This window comes from Symphodus melops (genome assembly GCF_947650265.1).
Source record: "Symphodus melops genome assembly, chromosome: 9".
NCBI classification, from domain to species: domain Eukaryota; kingdom Metazoa; phylum Chordata; class Actinopteri; order Labriformes; family Labridae; genus Symphodus; species Symphodus melops.
Genome location: NC_136699.1, coordinates 20,723,943 through 20,740,009, shown reverse-complemented (window position 1 = coordinate 20,740,009; position 16,067 = coordinate 20,723,943). Strand labels below are relative to the sequence as shown.

The window sequence follows — 16,067 nt, the reverse complement described above, 5'->3', positions numbered from 1 at the left end:
GAATGATGTGCAGAGAGTCAGGATATTTTTTCTCCACATCTGCAATCTGGTCAGTCAGGTGCATGAACGCCTCTGTTGAACAGGCCTGAGGTGGGATATAAACCCATAACAAACAAAAAGTAAGAAAATTAAGGATACAGGGTTTTGTTGGATTTTATTAGATGAACTACGCTGATTGAGAGGATATACGTTTTATTTTCTCATATTATCATTTACATAAAGAAGAACACTTTTAGATACTCCATACCTATAGGTGGCGGAAATGCACTCATTCGTAGTTTGCTAACCGCCATAGAACCTTAACGAAGAAGACATACCGGAAGTGTATCGTTCGGCTCTGTCAGAGAACAGGGAAGCGTGGGATAAGGCACTGGAAGGATATTCTGATTTTTTGTTTTTTCTTAAGTGATTTACCTCTACTGTAAAGCTACCAGATCACATCCAGCATCGGAGAAAAAAAACAACAACCAAATTTCAAGGTCTTTATGGGTGGGGTTAATGTTTGAAATGTGAGCTTTGGCAAATTGTGTCAAACTACTACAAGTTATTTTTGAAGAAAATATATGTGGTCGTGTTTCTGCCTAGCTTTTATTGTGAATGGATGGGATATGAAGTGTTTCGATCCCTTCAGCCATCATAGGAATCACCGAGATAGTCGGCGTTTGTATTTATCTTACATATGATTACGAAGCTTGTTTTACAATTTTGTTCGGATCTCCATTTTGTTTTCTCTTCAAAGTGTTTAATCACAACTTACTTACCTGTTGAGTTAACTGATGTTTATCCCCACGATGACATCAGTCTCTTTTCTTTGCACAGCTGGAAAAAAGACCTGAAGCTCACGAATCAAAATGTCACAGGCCACAAAACGTAAACACGTCGTCAAGGAAGTTCTTGGAGACTTCGTCACCCCCACAGAAACCCAGACAATTGTAAAGGTTAGCATTAAATGTATTAAATTATGACACTTAAATTATTTTATTTATTTACAGCAAACAAGCACGAATATAACAGAACCCCTCTCTTTGTAGATTATCAGTAGCCGTGGGAACAACCTCCATGAAACTGTCACGGCCCATGGTGAGATCTTCTTGGTCAGCATGCCCACCAAGTTTCGCAAGAACCTCTGGATCAAGAGGGGTACGTGATAGTGGGACGCAGGGATGTAACAATTCACTAAACTCACTCACTCAATGCGAGTTATGATACTGTTATTTACAAAATGAGTTTGTAGACATATGATTACTGAAATAGATTCCAGTAGGGGTTTAAGTGTGGTTTTGCCATTTGAACGTTTTTTTTCCTCTCTACCAGGGGAAGGTGATTTTTGTGCCTGTTAAATGTTGCATTGTGTTGGTTGTGCTGTTTGTGTAATTCCCTGTCGTCTTGCAGTATTTGCACTCAGTTTTTGTGTTGTCTGTTATTGTCTAACTTTCATTTTCTGTCTTTGGGAAGTCAAAATGCTTCCACATTGATGATTTAAAAGACGGTGGTGCGTCCTCAATTTCAAGTGATGAAAGGATGAGGATGGAAAATGGAATCGCTTTTTTCTCTCTTTGCTGAATCTTTCAGCTTTAATTATAAGTGTTTATCAGCTTTTAACTCTAAAGATGTAGCTTTATGAGACACTGGCCTTTTCTGTTGGTTGTGCTGTTAGTATCTTTAATTGATCTTCTGTCATATATTTTTCCATAATTGTTCCTACTGGCCTTTGTGCTTCCACAGTGGCTATACAAAGCCCTGTGTTAACCTAGCGTTTTTTGTGTGCAGAAAAGCGCTGGCTATGTACTTGGGAGTAATTGCATGAAACATTAGTGTACTGAGAAGTAAAGTGCTGCAAGGGCACGTCTATCCTGTCTATAGAGACAGGCAATAGAGACAACAGTCTGTTGATGACGGCTGCTATATGACCGACACTACTCTGATACCTTTTACTGTATTTTTTTGTATTTGAGATTGTTAAGTTCACGATCAGACATGGAGCAAAGAGGATGTGGGTACAAGACACAATCAGTTGCCAATAAAACTACAGTGAACACCAAACATTTGAAAAGAGATGCTAGTGCTCAGAAAAAACACTAGTTGGGCAAAAGACAATTGGGCCTTGAACCGCCAAATCATCCAGATTGTATTTATCTCGCTGAAAACAAAAAGCCACATGAGATCTGATTTTTCCAAATCTGATTCAAACCACATACGGAGGTGGTTTCAAATCAGATTCCTTTAGATCCGACTTAATCTGAATGTCTTGGTCGTTTCAGTGTGTCTTCTGCATCATTGTCAACGCGACACATCGAAAAATAACAATGACGTAGGTTCGGCAGGTCGGAATTTCTCTTTGGTCAGTATAAGAAAACAGCAAAATTAAAAAAAAACAAACATTGTAAAACAAGCCCGAGGACAGACTGAACAAAGCCTTAGTTTCAGTCAATGTTGAACTAATCTGCAACTGTTCGGCAAGTTGGATGTGTAGCCTCTTTAAAAAGGAATAGATGTCACAATGGTTTCAACTGAATGGCCAAAATAAGTCACTGATGTGATAACTTCTTAATGTGTTTATGAAAGATCTTTTACTACTAGCATTGATATTGAATATATATATATATATATATATATATATATATTTTTTTTTTTTTTTTGTTAAACTCCCAATATTGTCTTCTTTCTGGTCACAAAGGGGACTATGTGATTGTTGATCCCATTGAGGAAGGAGAGAAAGTGAAAGCAGAGATCAGTTTCATTCTATACAAAGATCACATTCATTACCTGCAACAACAGAAGCTTTGGTAAGTAGGAACATGCTCACTCATACATGTAGAAACACATCACACAACAATCAGGCCCTCACCCCCCACCCCCAAATCATTCCTGTACTTAAGTGTATAATGTTTGATTTTCTGCAGGCCAGAGGGGTTTAAGGAGGAGCTTTTGGAGCGAGATGTGACAAACAAACCACTGGAAAAAGACGATGAAAAAGGACAGGAAGAAGAAGTTAGCAACTCTGAAGAAGATGATGATAGTGATCTGTTTGTAAACACCAACCGATGTAATTACCAGTACGTTGAAAGCGAGGAGGAAGAAGAGGAGAGTCAGGAAGAAGATGATGACAAAGAGGAAAGGACGGAAAATGGTTCATAGTGGCAGCACTGACAACATGGATAATTGAGAGTTCAAGGTTTGGTAACTGTGCTCAGCTGCCCTACTGTTGTCACTGACGGATTTGATGACCATCTCACTGATGGTCCTTATACAACAGCTCCCTCTGCCGGTCATGTTGTTCCTGCTCATGTTGTAGATTGTATTCTTTAGGCTCAAAAACAGCTGAAGTCTAGTTTTGTTTACAAAAAAAAAATAGATATGTTGGAGTTTAACTCAAATTGAGTAAGAGGTCTAGTGTCTTTCCATGTAAAGTGTTTAAGATTAACGTTTTTTCTATTGTTAGTTTAATTGCAGATTAACCAAAACACAAGCATGTTTGTATACCCCATTGTATTACAAGCACATTACAGGGTGAACCGCATTTAGAGGCAAAGTTGAATTGAATGTTTATCCATTCATCCATCTCCATGGGACAAAATAAACCCTTTGGTAAGCTGTGGTGAATCCACTAGAATAAAAAATCTCTTTCATCATAGTTGATGAAAGAAGGAGTACGGGCGTGGTGAGAATTTCAATCACTTTCTGGTTTAACCGGTTCTTTCAAACCTTACATTTTGTTGTAAGAAGCTGGATGAGCACCCTTGTTGGGATCCTGATTTTGAGGTACTGAATAGTATGGTTTTATGATGGCTCTGTGCTCAATTGAAACCAAACTTACCATGATATTCCTTAAAATTCAGGTTAATTTCATATAGGACATTTTTCAAAATACATTCTTTAGCTGTTTTCACCATCGTCACTTGTACTTGAAGTCCTGCTGCCCATGTTTTCAACATCAAGCAGAAAATGTTTCTGTCGTTTAAAGAATGTCTTTCTGTTTCACTGAGTTTTTTCCTCTTGGAAACAATGAGCATGGTTTAGAAGTAAAAACATTTTTCAAACATGAGCACATTATTTCGCATAAAGCCAACAGCCATACAAAGCTACTGTCAGTACAACCAGTTCTATAGGAATGTGGATTTAAACTCACAATTTACCTTTACGGTGTGTGTGGTGGGGGGGGACACAAGCCTGCTTTAAATGCAGGACAGTGCTGACATGTTAACTCTTAATGTTGGAGCATTTGTACGTGTTTTTGGAGGCCCTTAATTTTTCATTTGAATGAACCCTTGTGAGTGCTGCTACTGCTCTGTAATGTTTTACAATCTGTCCGTACACGGTTTAATAGAACATCAAATTTCACTCTGATAAAAGTCGAGTACATCAAACAAGAACAGTTTTATTGTTATTGTTGGCAAAAAATTTGATATAAAAATCTAAAAAACCTGTACAATTAACAATCACATCTCATCTGATCTGACCTCAGTAAAACAAATCTTCTGAGAGCTAGTTATTCAGAACATAGATGGAATTTTTTAACATGTAAGGGTCTATAATTACATTGACTAGCTTGACTTTTTATAGTAAGTCGACAGTGGAGTCTGGATTTATACAGCTAGAATGTCATGCATGGATGCTGATTTGAAACAGCAGCAGCTTTTCTATGATGTAGACCTCAGTTTCATCACCACAACCAGTTGAACAACTTTAATCTAAAAAACAACTAGCCCTGACTATGTTGACACAGAAGCATCACACAGGTTATGTTCATATACAGAAGGCTGTTTTACTACAGGGGGAGCACACTATTAAATGTATTTGCGCCAGAGTTAGTTAATAGTATGTAATAATAGTAATAGTATAATATAGTAATAGTAATAATAATATGCACCTGTTGTCCCTGGGCAGGTATACAAATAATACACAGCAGGAAGTACATCATCTAAAATAACATGTATAAAAACAGTTAAAAAAAAAGGACATTAAAGTGACATTACACTTCATGTATGAAGTTAACTGGAGTTCAGTCGGAACCTTATTTTTTTTCCCAAGAAAAAATACTTTATTGCAATTCTTGACATTGGCCTGCATGGCTCTCTTCTGTGATCTCCCTTCCCCTTTAACGTATTACTTAAAAAGCGTTATAAGCAGGACCAGTACCGGTCTTGCCCCTCCAGTGTATACAAAGAAAGCCTGATCCAGGGCGAGAGGCAGCGAAACCCATGCAGGCCACCATAACAACAGCATGACACTAATTAGGCCAGATCAGCATAAATGGAGGAGGGTCCAAATTTGGCTTGCAAAGTGCTTGTGTGAGATCAGCTAAAAACTCTGGCATGATAGTAAGGCCTGACTGCGTGACCTGCTTGAACTTTGCTCAATATTTGAAATGAACAAAAAAGCAGTGATGAGGCTGACATGTAAGAGGAGAAATTATGTTCCTGATTATAACTATTAAGTCATTTTTTATTGTTAAATACAAACTGGAAACAAAATAAGTCATAAATGTATCATTTAAAATGATACTGACTGAAATGTGCAACAAAAAAGTTTAAAAATCCTGAACAACAATAACGACATTGTATGAATAGGGATGCCATTTCATAATACTGCAGCTGCTTACAAAAGTTTTTTCCCCTTTTGATCAGATATGGCTGAATTTCTTAAGAACACATGGCTTACAAAAACAGATCACGATGTAGTTGCACTCGGGGTTTGTTTGATTTTCTTCTCGTTCGCGTCTCTGAGGGGAACGTCCCAACACTGTGTCTGTGTCTGTGTCTGTTTCACATCAGCCCAAAGCCTGACGACCTGGTTGGGGCTTCGTTTGTGAACTAATATGATTCTGTGGTAAGAACATGTCTCCTCCTCTTCATTTGCAGGGAAGTCAAATGTGAGGAAAGCTGGGTGGTGAACAGGTTGAGCGTTAAGCCGATACATACACATCCCTACATAAACATCGTCGATGGGGAACAGTTGAACCCTCTTAGAAATGTTGTGTAGGCGTTTGACCAACAGTCCTGAGTAAACCACTCCTCCACCGCCTGCATACATAGGATAGAGGCCCTTGTAGAAGCTGTCAGGAATAAAGTACTTGGACTTGTTGACTCGACTGGGTATGGCTGCCCTTATAACATCTCCAACCATGAAGTCTTCTAAGGTATTGTGTGCTTGTGGCATATTGAGCTGGTCCTGGAGGAAGCTTATCATATTCAGCGTGTTGACAAAGACATCATCATCACCCTTGAAGACAAATCGGGTCTTGTTACAGAATTTTGTGAACCAGCTCCAGAAGAGCACATCTTTCAAGGTGAGGTTAAAAAAGGTGTCTTTGAAGTCCCACTGTAGAATGTCTCCATACTTTTTACTCTCCATCTGTAGCAACTCTGATGAAGCCACGCCCAGCTCTTCAGGGTCTTCTTTGCCTATCAGAAACACCCTACGAACGTACCCTCCACTTTCTTCTCCCTTACTATTGTTTCTCTTCTCTCTTGCTATCCATCCAACCTGACCCCAGGTTTGTCTAATGGCCTGCCGGTTTTTAAAATTGAATGCTGTTGTCTTGATGGCCAGTAGAAGTAGAGGTGGTTCCTTCTCACCCTTTGCCCCAGCTCCACACTCTCCATCTGGCTGGTTGAGGGTTGGATAGTTCCTCCTTTGCATGTGGCTCACAAAGTCCTTTATTTGCTGCGGTAAATTTTTAAACTCTCCACTTGTGCTGTCCAACTTGGTAACTTCAGAGAAACTTTGCCACAGTAGGGACTCGTGAAACGTACTGTTTTTCAATCTCCTCTTAATATCGTTGTTAGGGCGCAAGATGGGGTTGAAATGGTCTATTGCCAGCTGAAGCTGGTTCCAGTAGGCATCCCCCTGCCAGTGGAGCTCCCAGAAAGTTTTAGGGAGTGGGGCAAAGCTTTTGTTACTATAAGTTCCTGAGGCTATGAAGTGAACACTTTCTCTGTTTAGTCCTTTACTCATAATCCCTGGGGTTGCTAAGCGATTCATGGTCAAACAGACCATGAAAGTTATGTAGTTGAATAGCAGCCCCAGGAAGATGCATGGTGTGCACACACAGATTATCAGTTTACGCAGGCAATAGCGGCGTCGCGCCATCCGGCTGTGAAATAAGGAAAAAATAATGTTTGATTATAAAAGTTGTTTTTTCTGTGTTAAAAGGTGCTATTGAGGAAAAATACATGAAATACTTACAGACAAGACCTGGTGTAATGATAACTGAACTGTTCTCCTTACAATATTTTAATTGGAACATATTTTCCTTTTTTTTTTTGTTGCCAAGTTTGACTTGAATGGTATAAGCATTAAAATCTCAACATTTGTAAAAGGACTTCGCATCAATTGCAACATGGCTAATTCTATCTGCTACATAGACCTAGTGAAAAACTTTCAGGCTCAAACATGTTTGAAAAGATGAAAAAATGGTCATTAAGAGTCGAGTAGGGCCCTTGTAAGTGTAATACTATTGTGACATCAGAAAGTAGAAAACCTTATAATTGTAATGTATTTATTTAACATTTCTCTAACCAGGAAAGAAACTTGTCGAGATCAAAAATCTGTTTTTCAAGCATGTCCTGCCCAAAATGAGCAGCATCATATTTACAGTTTCCAAAAAAAACAACGAATAGCCAAACATACAAATTAAAAATAATAATAATAATTAGACTTTGAAACAATAATTTTCTAACATTTATAAAACACTAAAATCATTAGAGTTTTTGTAAAAATAAATTTAATGAGATGAAGCCCTGCTGAAATATACATAAAAAGTGTCCTGTGGTTTTAGCTCACCATTTTGAAGTTACACCTCCCACAATGACTCATTATATTTGTCTGTAACATAAAATCTTGCTCACCTGTTCACGGAAAAGACTGCTGTATTCCGTGGCGATTTGGGCAACAATGATACAGATTTTTCCGGAGCAGATTCTTAAAAGAGGAGCCAGGTAAGCCTACACCCACAGCAAACTTGAAAGACATGTTTTTTTTCTTTACTATTGACAAGGGGATGTGGAATCGAGCAAAAGACCTGGGTGAACTGTATATATAATCTATATAGATTTTGATTAACAGAACAAGTGAGAGCCTGACATATAATGCTGTTATGAAAAAGAACAAACTTTAAAAACGTTGTCAGCCAATAGACCCATCTGTCAGCCTGAAAACAACAGCTGAGTGAAACTCTTATGGAACAGGTTTGGCAGCTTGGAACAGGTTTGACACCCCTGTCTTTTAAAAACAAAATAAGCACTGCCTCTGCAGGTGAGTATGTGTATGAGGCATATATTCACAGCCTTGTCATCCAAAAGAAATGTAAAGAGGAGGTCCTTGCAGCACTCACAATTTTGTTAAGCAACCAACACAGCAACAATCAAACCTACTGATAGTTCCACTCACTGAAAGAATCAAAAGTTAGCAAATGTGATGCTTTTTGCTCTAGAACACTTAACGTTCAGCTTGCATGGCAGTAAAGGTCAAAGGAAGTTTATTGTCTGTGGTGTTATAAAACAGGTTTGTACAGTATATCTGCTGTTAGTTGTAAAATATTTAGCTGTGTCATGTTAAGCCAAGGCTGAACTTGACATTTTTGTGTATAACTCTGAATAAAATTCAGTAAGTGCACCAAGACCTTGAAATTATGTTTTTTTTTTTTTATTTCACCATCATCTGAACTCTCTTAATGTATTAACTAAGTGTAAATCTGTTGAAGTAAACACTTGGGAAAAAAATTTGAGCTTAATACAGAGTTGTCTTTTTATACTTGTTCATTTGGAAGACATAGGTTGGATTTTTTTTAAGAATAAGCCCTTCACTCCCTAACAATCTGTCTTGGATTTCTTTGACATCATAAATGAGGCAACACAGACATGCATCTGGTCAGAGTGAATTTTACAACATTGCAGTTATATTTTACACTTACCTGTTGATTTTCTGGTATGTTTGTCTAAATTTAATGTTGTGAAAAGGCCAGTGTGAATGATCATTTTTTACAAGAGGTGTATACAATATTTTATAACATTGAAATTTCACCAATATTTAAAACTAATAATTAGTTCTCATTAATATTACGTATACAACTCCAATGTATTAAACTTACAACTTTTGTTAAGATACTAACATACAGAAGTTCATCCATCCAATATCTATACGGCATTTCATCATTTGATGCTGTTTTTTTGTTGTTCGTGGGTCATCGTGGCTGGAGCTGATCACAGCTGCCATTGGGCGAGAAGTGGTGTTCACCGTGGACTGTTCATCAGTCAATCACAGGGATGAGATAGAGTCAATTTTAAAGTCACCTAACGAGCATGTTTTTGGGCTGTGTGACATGTACCTGGAGAAAAATCAGCGCATGCACGGGGTGAACAAGCTCACCCCACACACAGAGGCTTCTGTCAGACGGGCTTTGAGCCAAGAACCTTCTTGCTGTGAGGCAACACTGCAACATGGGCAGTCTCATACAGAAGTCACTTTTACTGAATAATTGCCCTCTCGTGGACCCATCTCTTCAGCTCCTCTGCAATATGTTACAGTTGAATGCTTCTTTGTATTAAAAAGTATAGACTAAAAGTAATTGTTTCCAATATGTACATTACATGTACGAACATAGTTTTGTTTAGTTACAGATATGAGAGTATTGAAACCAAATGGTAGGAATAAAGTTTTATTTTTCATATGAAGAAGTGGATTTGGATTTTTCTTCTTTAACAAGTAGTATGTCTGATAAAACTTGCAAAAATCCTCTAGCATATTCCAAAAATGATGGGCATGAAGAAAAGGGGATTTATTGCTGGATGTTAAAATGAAGACACTTTTTTTTTTACTGATTGGAAAAACGATTTGCTTGCTGCTTTATCCATGCACCCAACTACCAGTACCACTAGGACATGCAAAGGGAGGGGGTAAGAGGGAGGGAAGGAGAAGAAAGGGGGACAAAGAAGGAGGGGAAATTAAGAAAGTTGGTTGGCGAAAAGGACAAAGGCAAACTGTGAGAAACACTAATATGGTCTGTGTGTCTGTGTTACTGTTTGTATGTTTCATTTGGTGTGCTTTTTTAGGTGTTCCATGTTTACTGTATGTGTATATATAGGTGTGTGAGTTAGGAGAAAGAGGGCAAGGTATTATTAAGTCAACTAGCACTAAAAGCACACTACCCTCACTTGCAGGATTTCCACATTGCAAACCCCAGATTGATTACAGTGATATTAAGACAAAACTAGCCAGACCATTTGGCCCAAAAACACATTTTCTTTTAAATAAATGTAGTTGATTTGCCATTGTTACGATACTTTATATCAGTGACCCATGCAAATTCTGTGTGAAAAACAACAAACTCAGCTCATTTTAAAATTAACTCTAATAGAGATACATATTGTATCTGATCTAGTTTCCGTTTCTCATTAAGCTTGAGAGGTTTCTAAACCTGATGTATATTTGAGGTGGAAGAGTTTCTAACATGATCAGCTCACTGTCAATATGCAGTTCACTCATATCTTTATCAGGAAATGGGGCCTAAAATCATCTACTTGTTGCTTCTAAAGAGGTGAGAAAGGCATGGAGGTGGGTGGTAATGTGAAGTGGAAGGGGCAAACAGAAACACATGTAACAGTCAATATGAACTGGCAACATGAACTCAATCAATAAATGCATAGGAATGCAAATCAAGGATGCAGTAATCAGTATTATCATACTGGTATCATGTATCAGCGTGAAGCTGCACATAGTGATTTTTTTTTTTTACCCAGAGGTGTTTGTGATTCCAGGGATTCCAGGGCCTCAGTAGGATAACAATGATAAATAACAGATAATAATGAATAGATGTGGTCTTCATCACTTCATCACCATCATAATTGTTATCAGGGTCATCATCATTGTGACTCATATACAGCAACACAACAATAAAACAGACATAATTATTTAAAGTGGAGAAGAAAAAAAACAAAATCTCCTCTATAATTCCAAGAGTTTTTGCCCATGCTCTCTAAATTGTGGCCACAAGGGAAATATAATAAACCCAAAATAATAAATAGAAGAGACTTACGGGTTTTGGATCTGACTGTGGACACGACTGTGACTGAACTGTGCGCTCACTGCTTTAAGTCTTTTGGCTGTGATGTGATGGGGAAGTCCTGAGACAGTGCGGCTCTAAGCTGCTGGCATAGGAAACGAGTGGGCTGGGCAGCCCACAGGAGGCCAGAGTCAGGCTGGATTACAACGGTATTATGTTCTGTTTGGATCAGCAGCTCCCTGGCCAATGACTGCTCATGGAGGGAGGTTCTAACAGTGCAATGGAGCTTCTGGCAGAGTGAGGATTAGTGTTAGGAGCATGTCAATAAAACAAGAGACCATAACCTCCAGGTAAACAGACGAGAAAACCAAATGAGTCTTAATGAGGTTTGTGTGTGCATACAAACATACGTACGCACAGGTACACACACACACACACACACACACACACACACACACACACACACACACACACACACACACACACACACACACACACACACACACACACACACACACACACACACACACACACACACACACACACACACACACACACACACACACACACACACACACACACACACACAGTAACCATTACCAATGTCATGGCAGCACCCTGAACACCAACACAGGTAATTGGAGTTACTTTCCCTTGACAACAGTAACACTCTTTTTTTCTGGAATTACAACAGATGACTGAGGCAGCAAGGAGGAAATAAATAACCAATTTGAGTCATTCAAAAATCAGCAAAACTACCCTACACATCTGGTTACATCAGTGACCGATGTCCAAGTAAAAGGAGGGTATTGCATGGATAACGCTCATGTAAACGGACACATTTACACAGAAATTAATATTGCATGATGACATAATCAGATCACAGTTCAAAAAAGAGGAAGATCCCAAATAAGTAAAAGAAAACAAAGCAAAAGGAAGGAACAGGGTTTGTCTCCATAAAAAAAGAAGTCTTTATAAGAAAGGCTACAAAACTCAATGGGACCTCCGACTTCAGCATACAGCAAAAGGCACCACAATATTATTCTATTTATCTAACTTGTGAAAAAATTGGCACATAATCCTCTTGTATTTTCATCTCTTACAATGCTGTAAATCAAAAAACTTTACATATAAATACCCCTCCCCCCATTATAAAAAAAACTCTTTGCTGTTAGCCAGTAGACAATTTTTGCTGAAATGAAAATAAATATTTCATTTGTTTAGAATATCTGTCTGTTATACAAAATAAAAATATTTCTCCTAGGTGCAGATCCCAAGTCACTGGTTGGTGTAGGAGCAAGGGGAGTGTGTGAGAGAATGGGTGACTGTGAGGGACAGGCTAAGTCTTAAAGGGGAACGTTGTCAGCCTTGGAGCGCTGCGACTGGTAGCCTCGGCTTTGCCCGTTGGTGCGTGTTCCTGCCCGACTCGGCCCGCGGTGAGTCCGTGTGTCTGTACCTGATGATGAACGGTAACTCTGGACTGTTAGGGGCTGATCAATGTTCATGTTCTGCATACTTAAGAAAGGTGTGCTCTCTCCATGAGCATCCTCTTCCTCCTCCTCCTCCTCTTCCTCCTCCTCCTCCTCCGACTGGCTAATGCTCTGTGAACTACAGTCCCTTAAACCTGCTGAACGCTGGGAGATGTGTCCATTGAGTCGGTTGCGTCGCGGGCGACGCCGGCTCCGTATAGGTTCCCGTGAAGAGGCATACTCTTGCGTGGTCTCATAGGCCTCATCGTCAGGGAGACGGTAAGGGCTGGATGGTAGACTTCCTGTGCTCTCTGCTCGGTAAGGTCGGCGTGGACGCCGTGGCTGCCTGTATAGACTGCTGTCCTAAAATATAAGAGTATGAGAAAGAATGGGGGACTTGAAACTTCAAACAAAAACTGGTGAACTGTGCAGTTAAATAATAAGCCTGGTTCTCTTCTATACTTTTACAAAAAAACACCTTTTACACCATTACCATGCTGCTCGAATTATATCAAAGACATTATTTTGTGTCCTATTTTTCCATACATCAGGGCAACGTAGTAGTGGCTGGTCGTCATCTCTGCTGTAGGCGGCAGCAGCAGGAGGCAAGGAGAGGGCGTAGTTTGTGTTGTGCGAGGTGATCTGGAAGGTGGGAACCTGGGGTGGCAACGCGGGGTAATGGAACTCCACAGGAGACAGACGAGCTGGCGTAGTCAGCGCTGACACATACCTGGAGAAGGAAACATCGGCAGTTCATACCAGCGTTTGAATCTCACCTTGAGATTTGAATCTTCACATGCAAATACTGACACAACAAAGTCCACGACAATTAGCCATAAATATAATGGACAATTATAGCTTGTGACAATGACAATCTTTTCATTGCTGTACTCAAAGCTTCAGTAGCATCAAGCTTATAAGAAACACATGACCTCAGTATATATTTATGATCAGCTTTTTTAAACTGTGCTACTTGGTACCAAATCATACTCCTAACATTAGGACGGCCTAATGGGATGGCCGGCTTCTATGGACCCCTCCCCCTTTTGCCTCTATTGGTCTTGCATCTCTCTATGAATCCCATTTTTCAAACGGGCACATTTTTGGCATACACCTGACACCATGAGTCAGTTTTTGCCCAAGATTTCTGCCACTGTAACTTTGCTAAATTTTGCTTAGTGCTCATGATATAGTAGCATTGGGTTTTAATGAAGTAGTACACACACACACACACACACACACACACACACACACACACACACACACACACACACACACACACACACACACACACACACACACACACACACACACACACACACACACACACACACACACACACACACACACACACACTTCGACTGCCCCCACCTGTCACTGTGAGGCGAGTCTCTTAGAGAATCGTAGGAATCCCCGTACTGCATCCCTGGTCCGGATATGTCCGCACAGCCCCAGTGGGCAGCTCTCCTTGCCATGCATGCTGGGCTGCTGCATTTACTGGTTCCAATTGAGCTTGACAGCCCACCTGACTGGCAGTCTGAGTTCATACTTTCTGTTCGCTCTATGCTCCACGTCTGCTCCTCATGTCTGTGTAAATAAATCAGGGAAAAAGTATAAAGAAAGCACATTTAGGGATTATGAAATCTCCAAATAAGAGACTTTACTTCAAAATGAGCTCAACATTTCAAATAATTTGTTCAGCAATATTTTTTCCTGAGATGCAAGGGTGAACTTTCTACTGTATTTCACGGTGAGGTTTTCCCTTTGATTAAATGTACTGTAAACCATAAGGAAATCCATTCCAAATATACAGTTTTCATAAAGTAATGCTTTATCATGAATATTTCATCTGTAAAACCAAGTACCCACCTCCAGTTGTGCCTAAAAGAACTACAGTACTGTAACACGTTTAAGTTAGTTTGCTAACTAGATAAGAAATACAAAGACCTAAGTCACCTGCAATGACAGTGTGTAAGATCTGTGCATGCAGATATCATTGTTCCCAACAATTTTTTTTAATTTTAGGATTGCGACCTCTCTATGACTTTTGTCGCAACCCTAAAATAATGAAAGCAATGTTTATGTTGCCCTAAAGCAAAAACAAAGTAAGTCCCGATAAAAAAAGCTTACTGTAGATTTTATTTTCAAACTTTAAACTTTTGAATACGCCCCTCTGCCTGTGTGTGTGTGTGTGTGTGTGTGTGTGTGTGTGTTTGTTTGTGTGTGTGTGTGTGTGTGTGTGTGTGCGTGTGGTCTACCTTGAGGCATGTGAGGCAGTGCTGGAGTGATGGGAGCGTGTTGACATTCGGCTCCCTGCGTAGTTGCCTGCACCTTCAGCTCCATGGCTGATCACACACTCTGTTGTTGGGATGCTCTTGGAAATGTACTAGAATAAATACACATATACATATTAAAACAAATGCTAATACATGCCATGTGTTATTTTCACATCACACATACTATTCAGTCAATACAGAAGCATTATTATATATACATGTATAACACAATGTTCAAAGGATGTCTAGTGATAAGATTCTTCCACAGATCTTTTCTAACTCGTCATCATTTTTCTCTTTGCACATTTAATCATCACTCAAATGCTAACTCATGATAATTTAACAATTATCAACAGGAGAATAGAAAGAGTCTCTAAGGTGGCTGGACGGTGCAAAACAAAATCACAATGTGTAAAACACATAAAACCACCTGTACACTTACAAATTCACAGTTTGGAAAATGTGTTTACATTTTCTAAAAAAAATAAACAAGCAAAACTATTTTACCAAGCACAAAACAAATTCACAGTTTGGTTAAAAAAAAATTACAAGATGCGAAACACTTTGAAGATCGCAACAAATTAACAAAAGACATCAAGTGACACTCAATGATTTTAATGTTGACCAAATGATGTTTTGTCCCTTTTTTGGAACGCACCTGAGACACTTCATAGGATTTAGCTTTTCGTGTTAATGGTCTGTAGAATTTGTGAAGGACATCGACCAGACAGAAGGTCAGAAAGTTACCCTTGGTCCTCCTTGTTCTTAAAAAAAAATGCATTAAATGTCTTCAGCAAACAGACAGAACATCATTTGGTCTTTGATGAAGTGTTTTTTAAAGTGTACATTTTGGTGTCTGTAAAAGTGGTTTTTGCCACGTTATCAGCTTTTTCCAAAAGTAAAAAAGCATTTCACACTGAAATTTTGACTTGCACTTCCCAGACACCGTGTAGTTTTTCCCCTTTTGTCAGTTTTGCAACAAAAAATCCTTGTAATATCAGTAAACCAAATTAAAAAAGCCTCTTCACACATGCACTCCTGAAAAAATGTAGATAATTTCAGGAGGAAGCTATACGATGCCATAATGACAATATCTACCGGTACCTTTATGTCAATGCTACGTGGTGGTTCAGCACAACCAAATTATTAACAAAAGAACGAAGAACAACAAACTGACAAACTAAAAATATTTTGCAGCCGTTTAATTACATGCACAGAAATCGTAGCAACAGCTTAAATGCTGTTTAGACACTGTCTCTCGTCACAGGATACTTTAAATGTCACCAGCCCCTCCCCTTCTCCTGATAATATCCTGCTATG

At 39.1% G+C, this 16,067-nt stretch overlaps 3 protein-coding genes across 3 annotated transcripts in view; 1 reads left to right on the top strand and 2 right to left on the bottom strand.

Annotated features, from left to right (window-relative positions):
• The first annotated feature begins 308 nt into the window (after positions 1 to 308).
• Positions 309 to 4,040, top strand: eif1ad (eukaryotic translation initiation factor 1A domain containing). The gene is made up of 5 exons (XM_079351936.1): positions 309 to 479; positions 820 to 938; positions 1,032 to 1,140; positions 2,678 to 2,786; positions 2,904 to 4,040. The coding sequence occupies exons 2-5, from the start codon at positions 852 to 854 to the stop codon at positions 3,136 to 3,138; spliced, it is 540 nt and encodes a 179-aa protein (XP_079208062.1). The 5' UTR covers positions 309 to 479; positions 820 to 851; the 3' UTR covers positions 3,139 to 4,040.
• Positions 4,041 to 5,511: 1,471 nt separating this feature from the next.
• Positions 5,512 to 9,559, bottom strand: LOC306829747 (N-acetyllactosaminide beta-1,3-N-acetylglucosaminyltransferase 2-like). The gene has a single exon (XM_079352894.1). It carries the CDS (start codon positions 7,090 to 7,092, stop codon positions 5,671 to 5,673), a length of 1,422 nt encoding a protein of 473 aa, XP_079209020.1. The 5' UTR covers positions 7,093 to 9,559; the 3' UTR covers positions 5,512 to 5,670.
• Positions 9,560 to 11,582: 2,023 nt separating this feature from the next.
• Positions 11,583 to 16,067, bottom strand: part of nrg2b (neuregulin 2b) — a 40,916-nt gene continuing 36,431 nt past the window's right edge. Inside the window, exons 8-11 of the mRNA XM_079351963.1 lie at positions 14,730 to 14,857; positions 13,843 to 14,058; positions 13,018 to 13,201; positions 11,583 to 12,834 (exon numbers count right to left, since the gene is read on the bottom strand). Of these exons, the coding sequence (XP_079208089.1) occupies positions 12,349 to 12,834; positions 13,018 to 13,201; positions 13,843 to 14,058; positions 14,730 to 14,857 (1,014 nt within the window). The 3' untranslated portion in view covers positions 11,583 to 12,348. The remainder of the gene's footprint in view (positions 12,835 to 13,017; positions 13,202 to 13,842; positions 14,059 to 14,729; positions 14,858 to 16,067) is intronic.

What these genes read in the sequence shown, in the direction of transcription:
- eif1ad (XM_079351936.1), top strand. Translation starts at nt 852, where the DNA reads ATGTCACAGGCCACAAAACGTAAACACGTCGTCAAGGAAGTTCTTGGA. An exon ending in AAACCCAGACAATTGTAAAG is followed by an intron (nt 939 to 1,031) that starts GTTAGCATTAAA and finishes CTCTCTTTGTAG; the next exon opens with ATTATCAGTAGCCGTGGGAA. An exon ending in CTGCAACAACAGAAGCTTTG is followed by an intron (nt 2,787 to 2,903) that starts GTAAGTAGGAAC and finishes GATTTTCTGCAG; the next exon opens with GCCAGAGGGGTTTAAGGAGG.
- LOC306829747 (XM_079352894.1), bottom strand. Translation starts at nt 7,092, where the DNA reads ATGGCGCGACGCCGCTATTGCCTGCGTAAACTGATAATCTGTGTGTGC.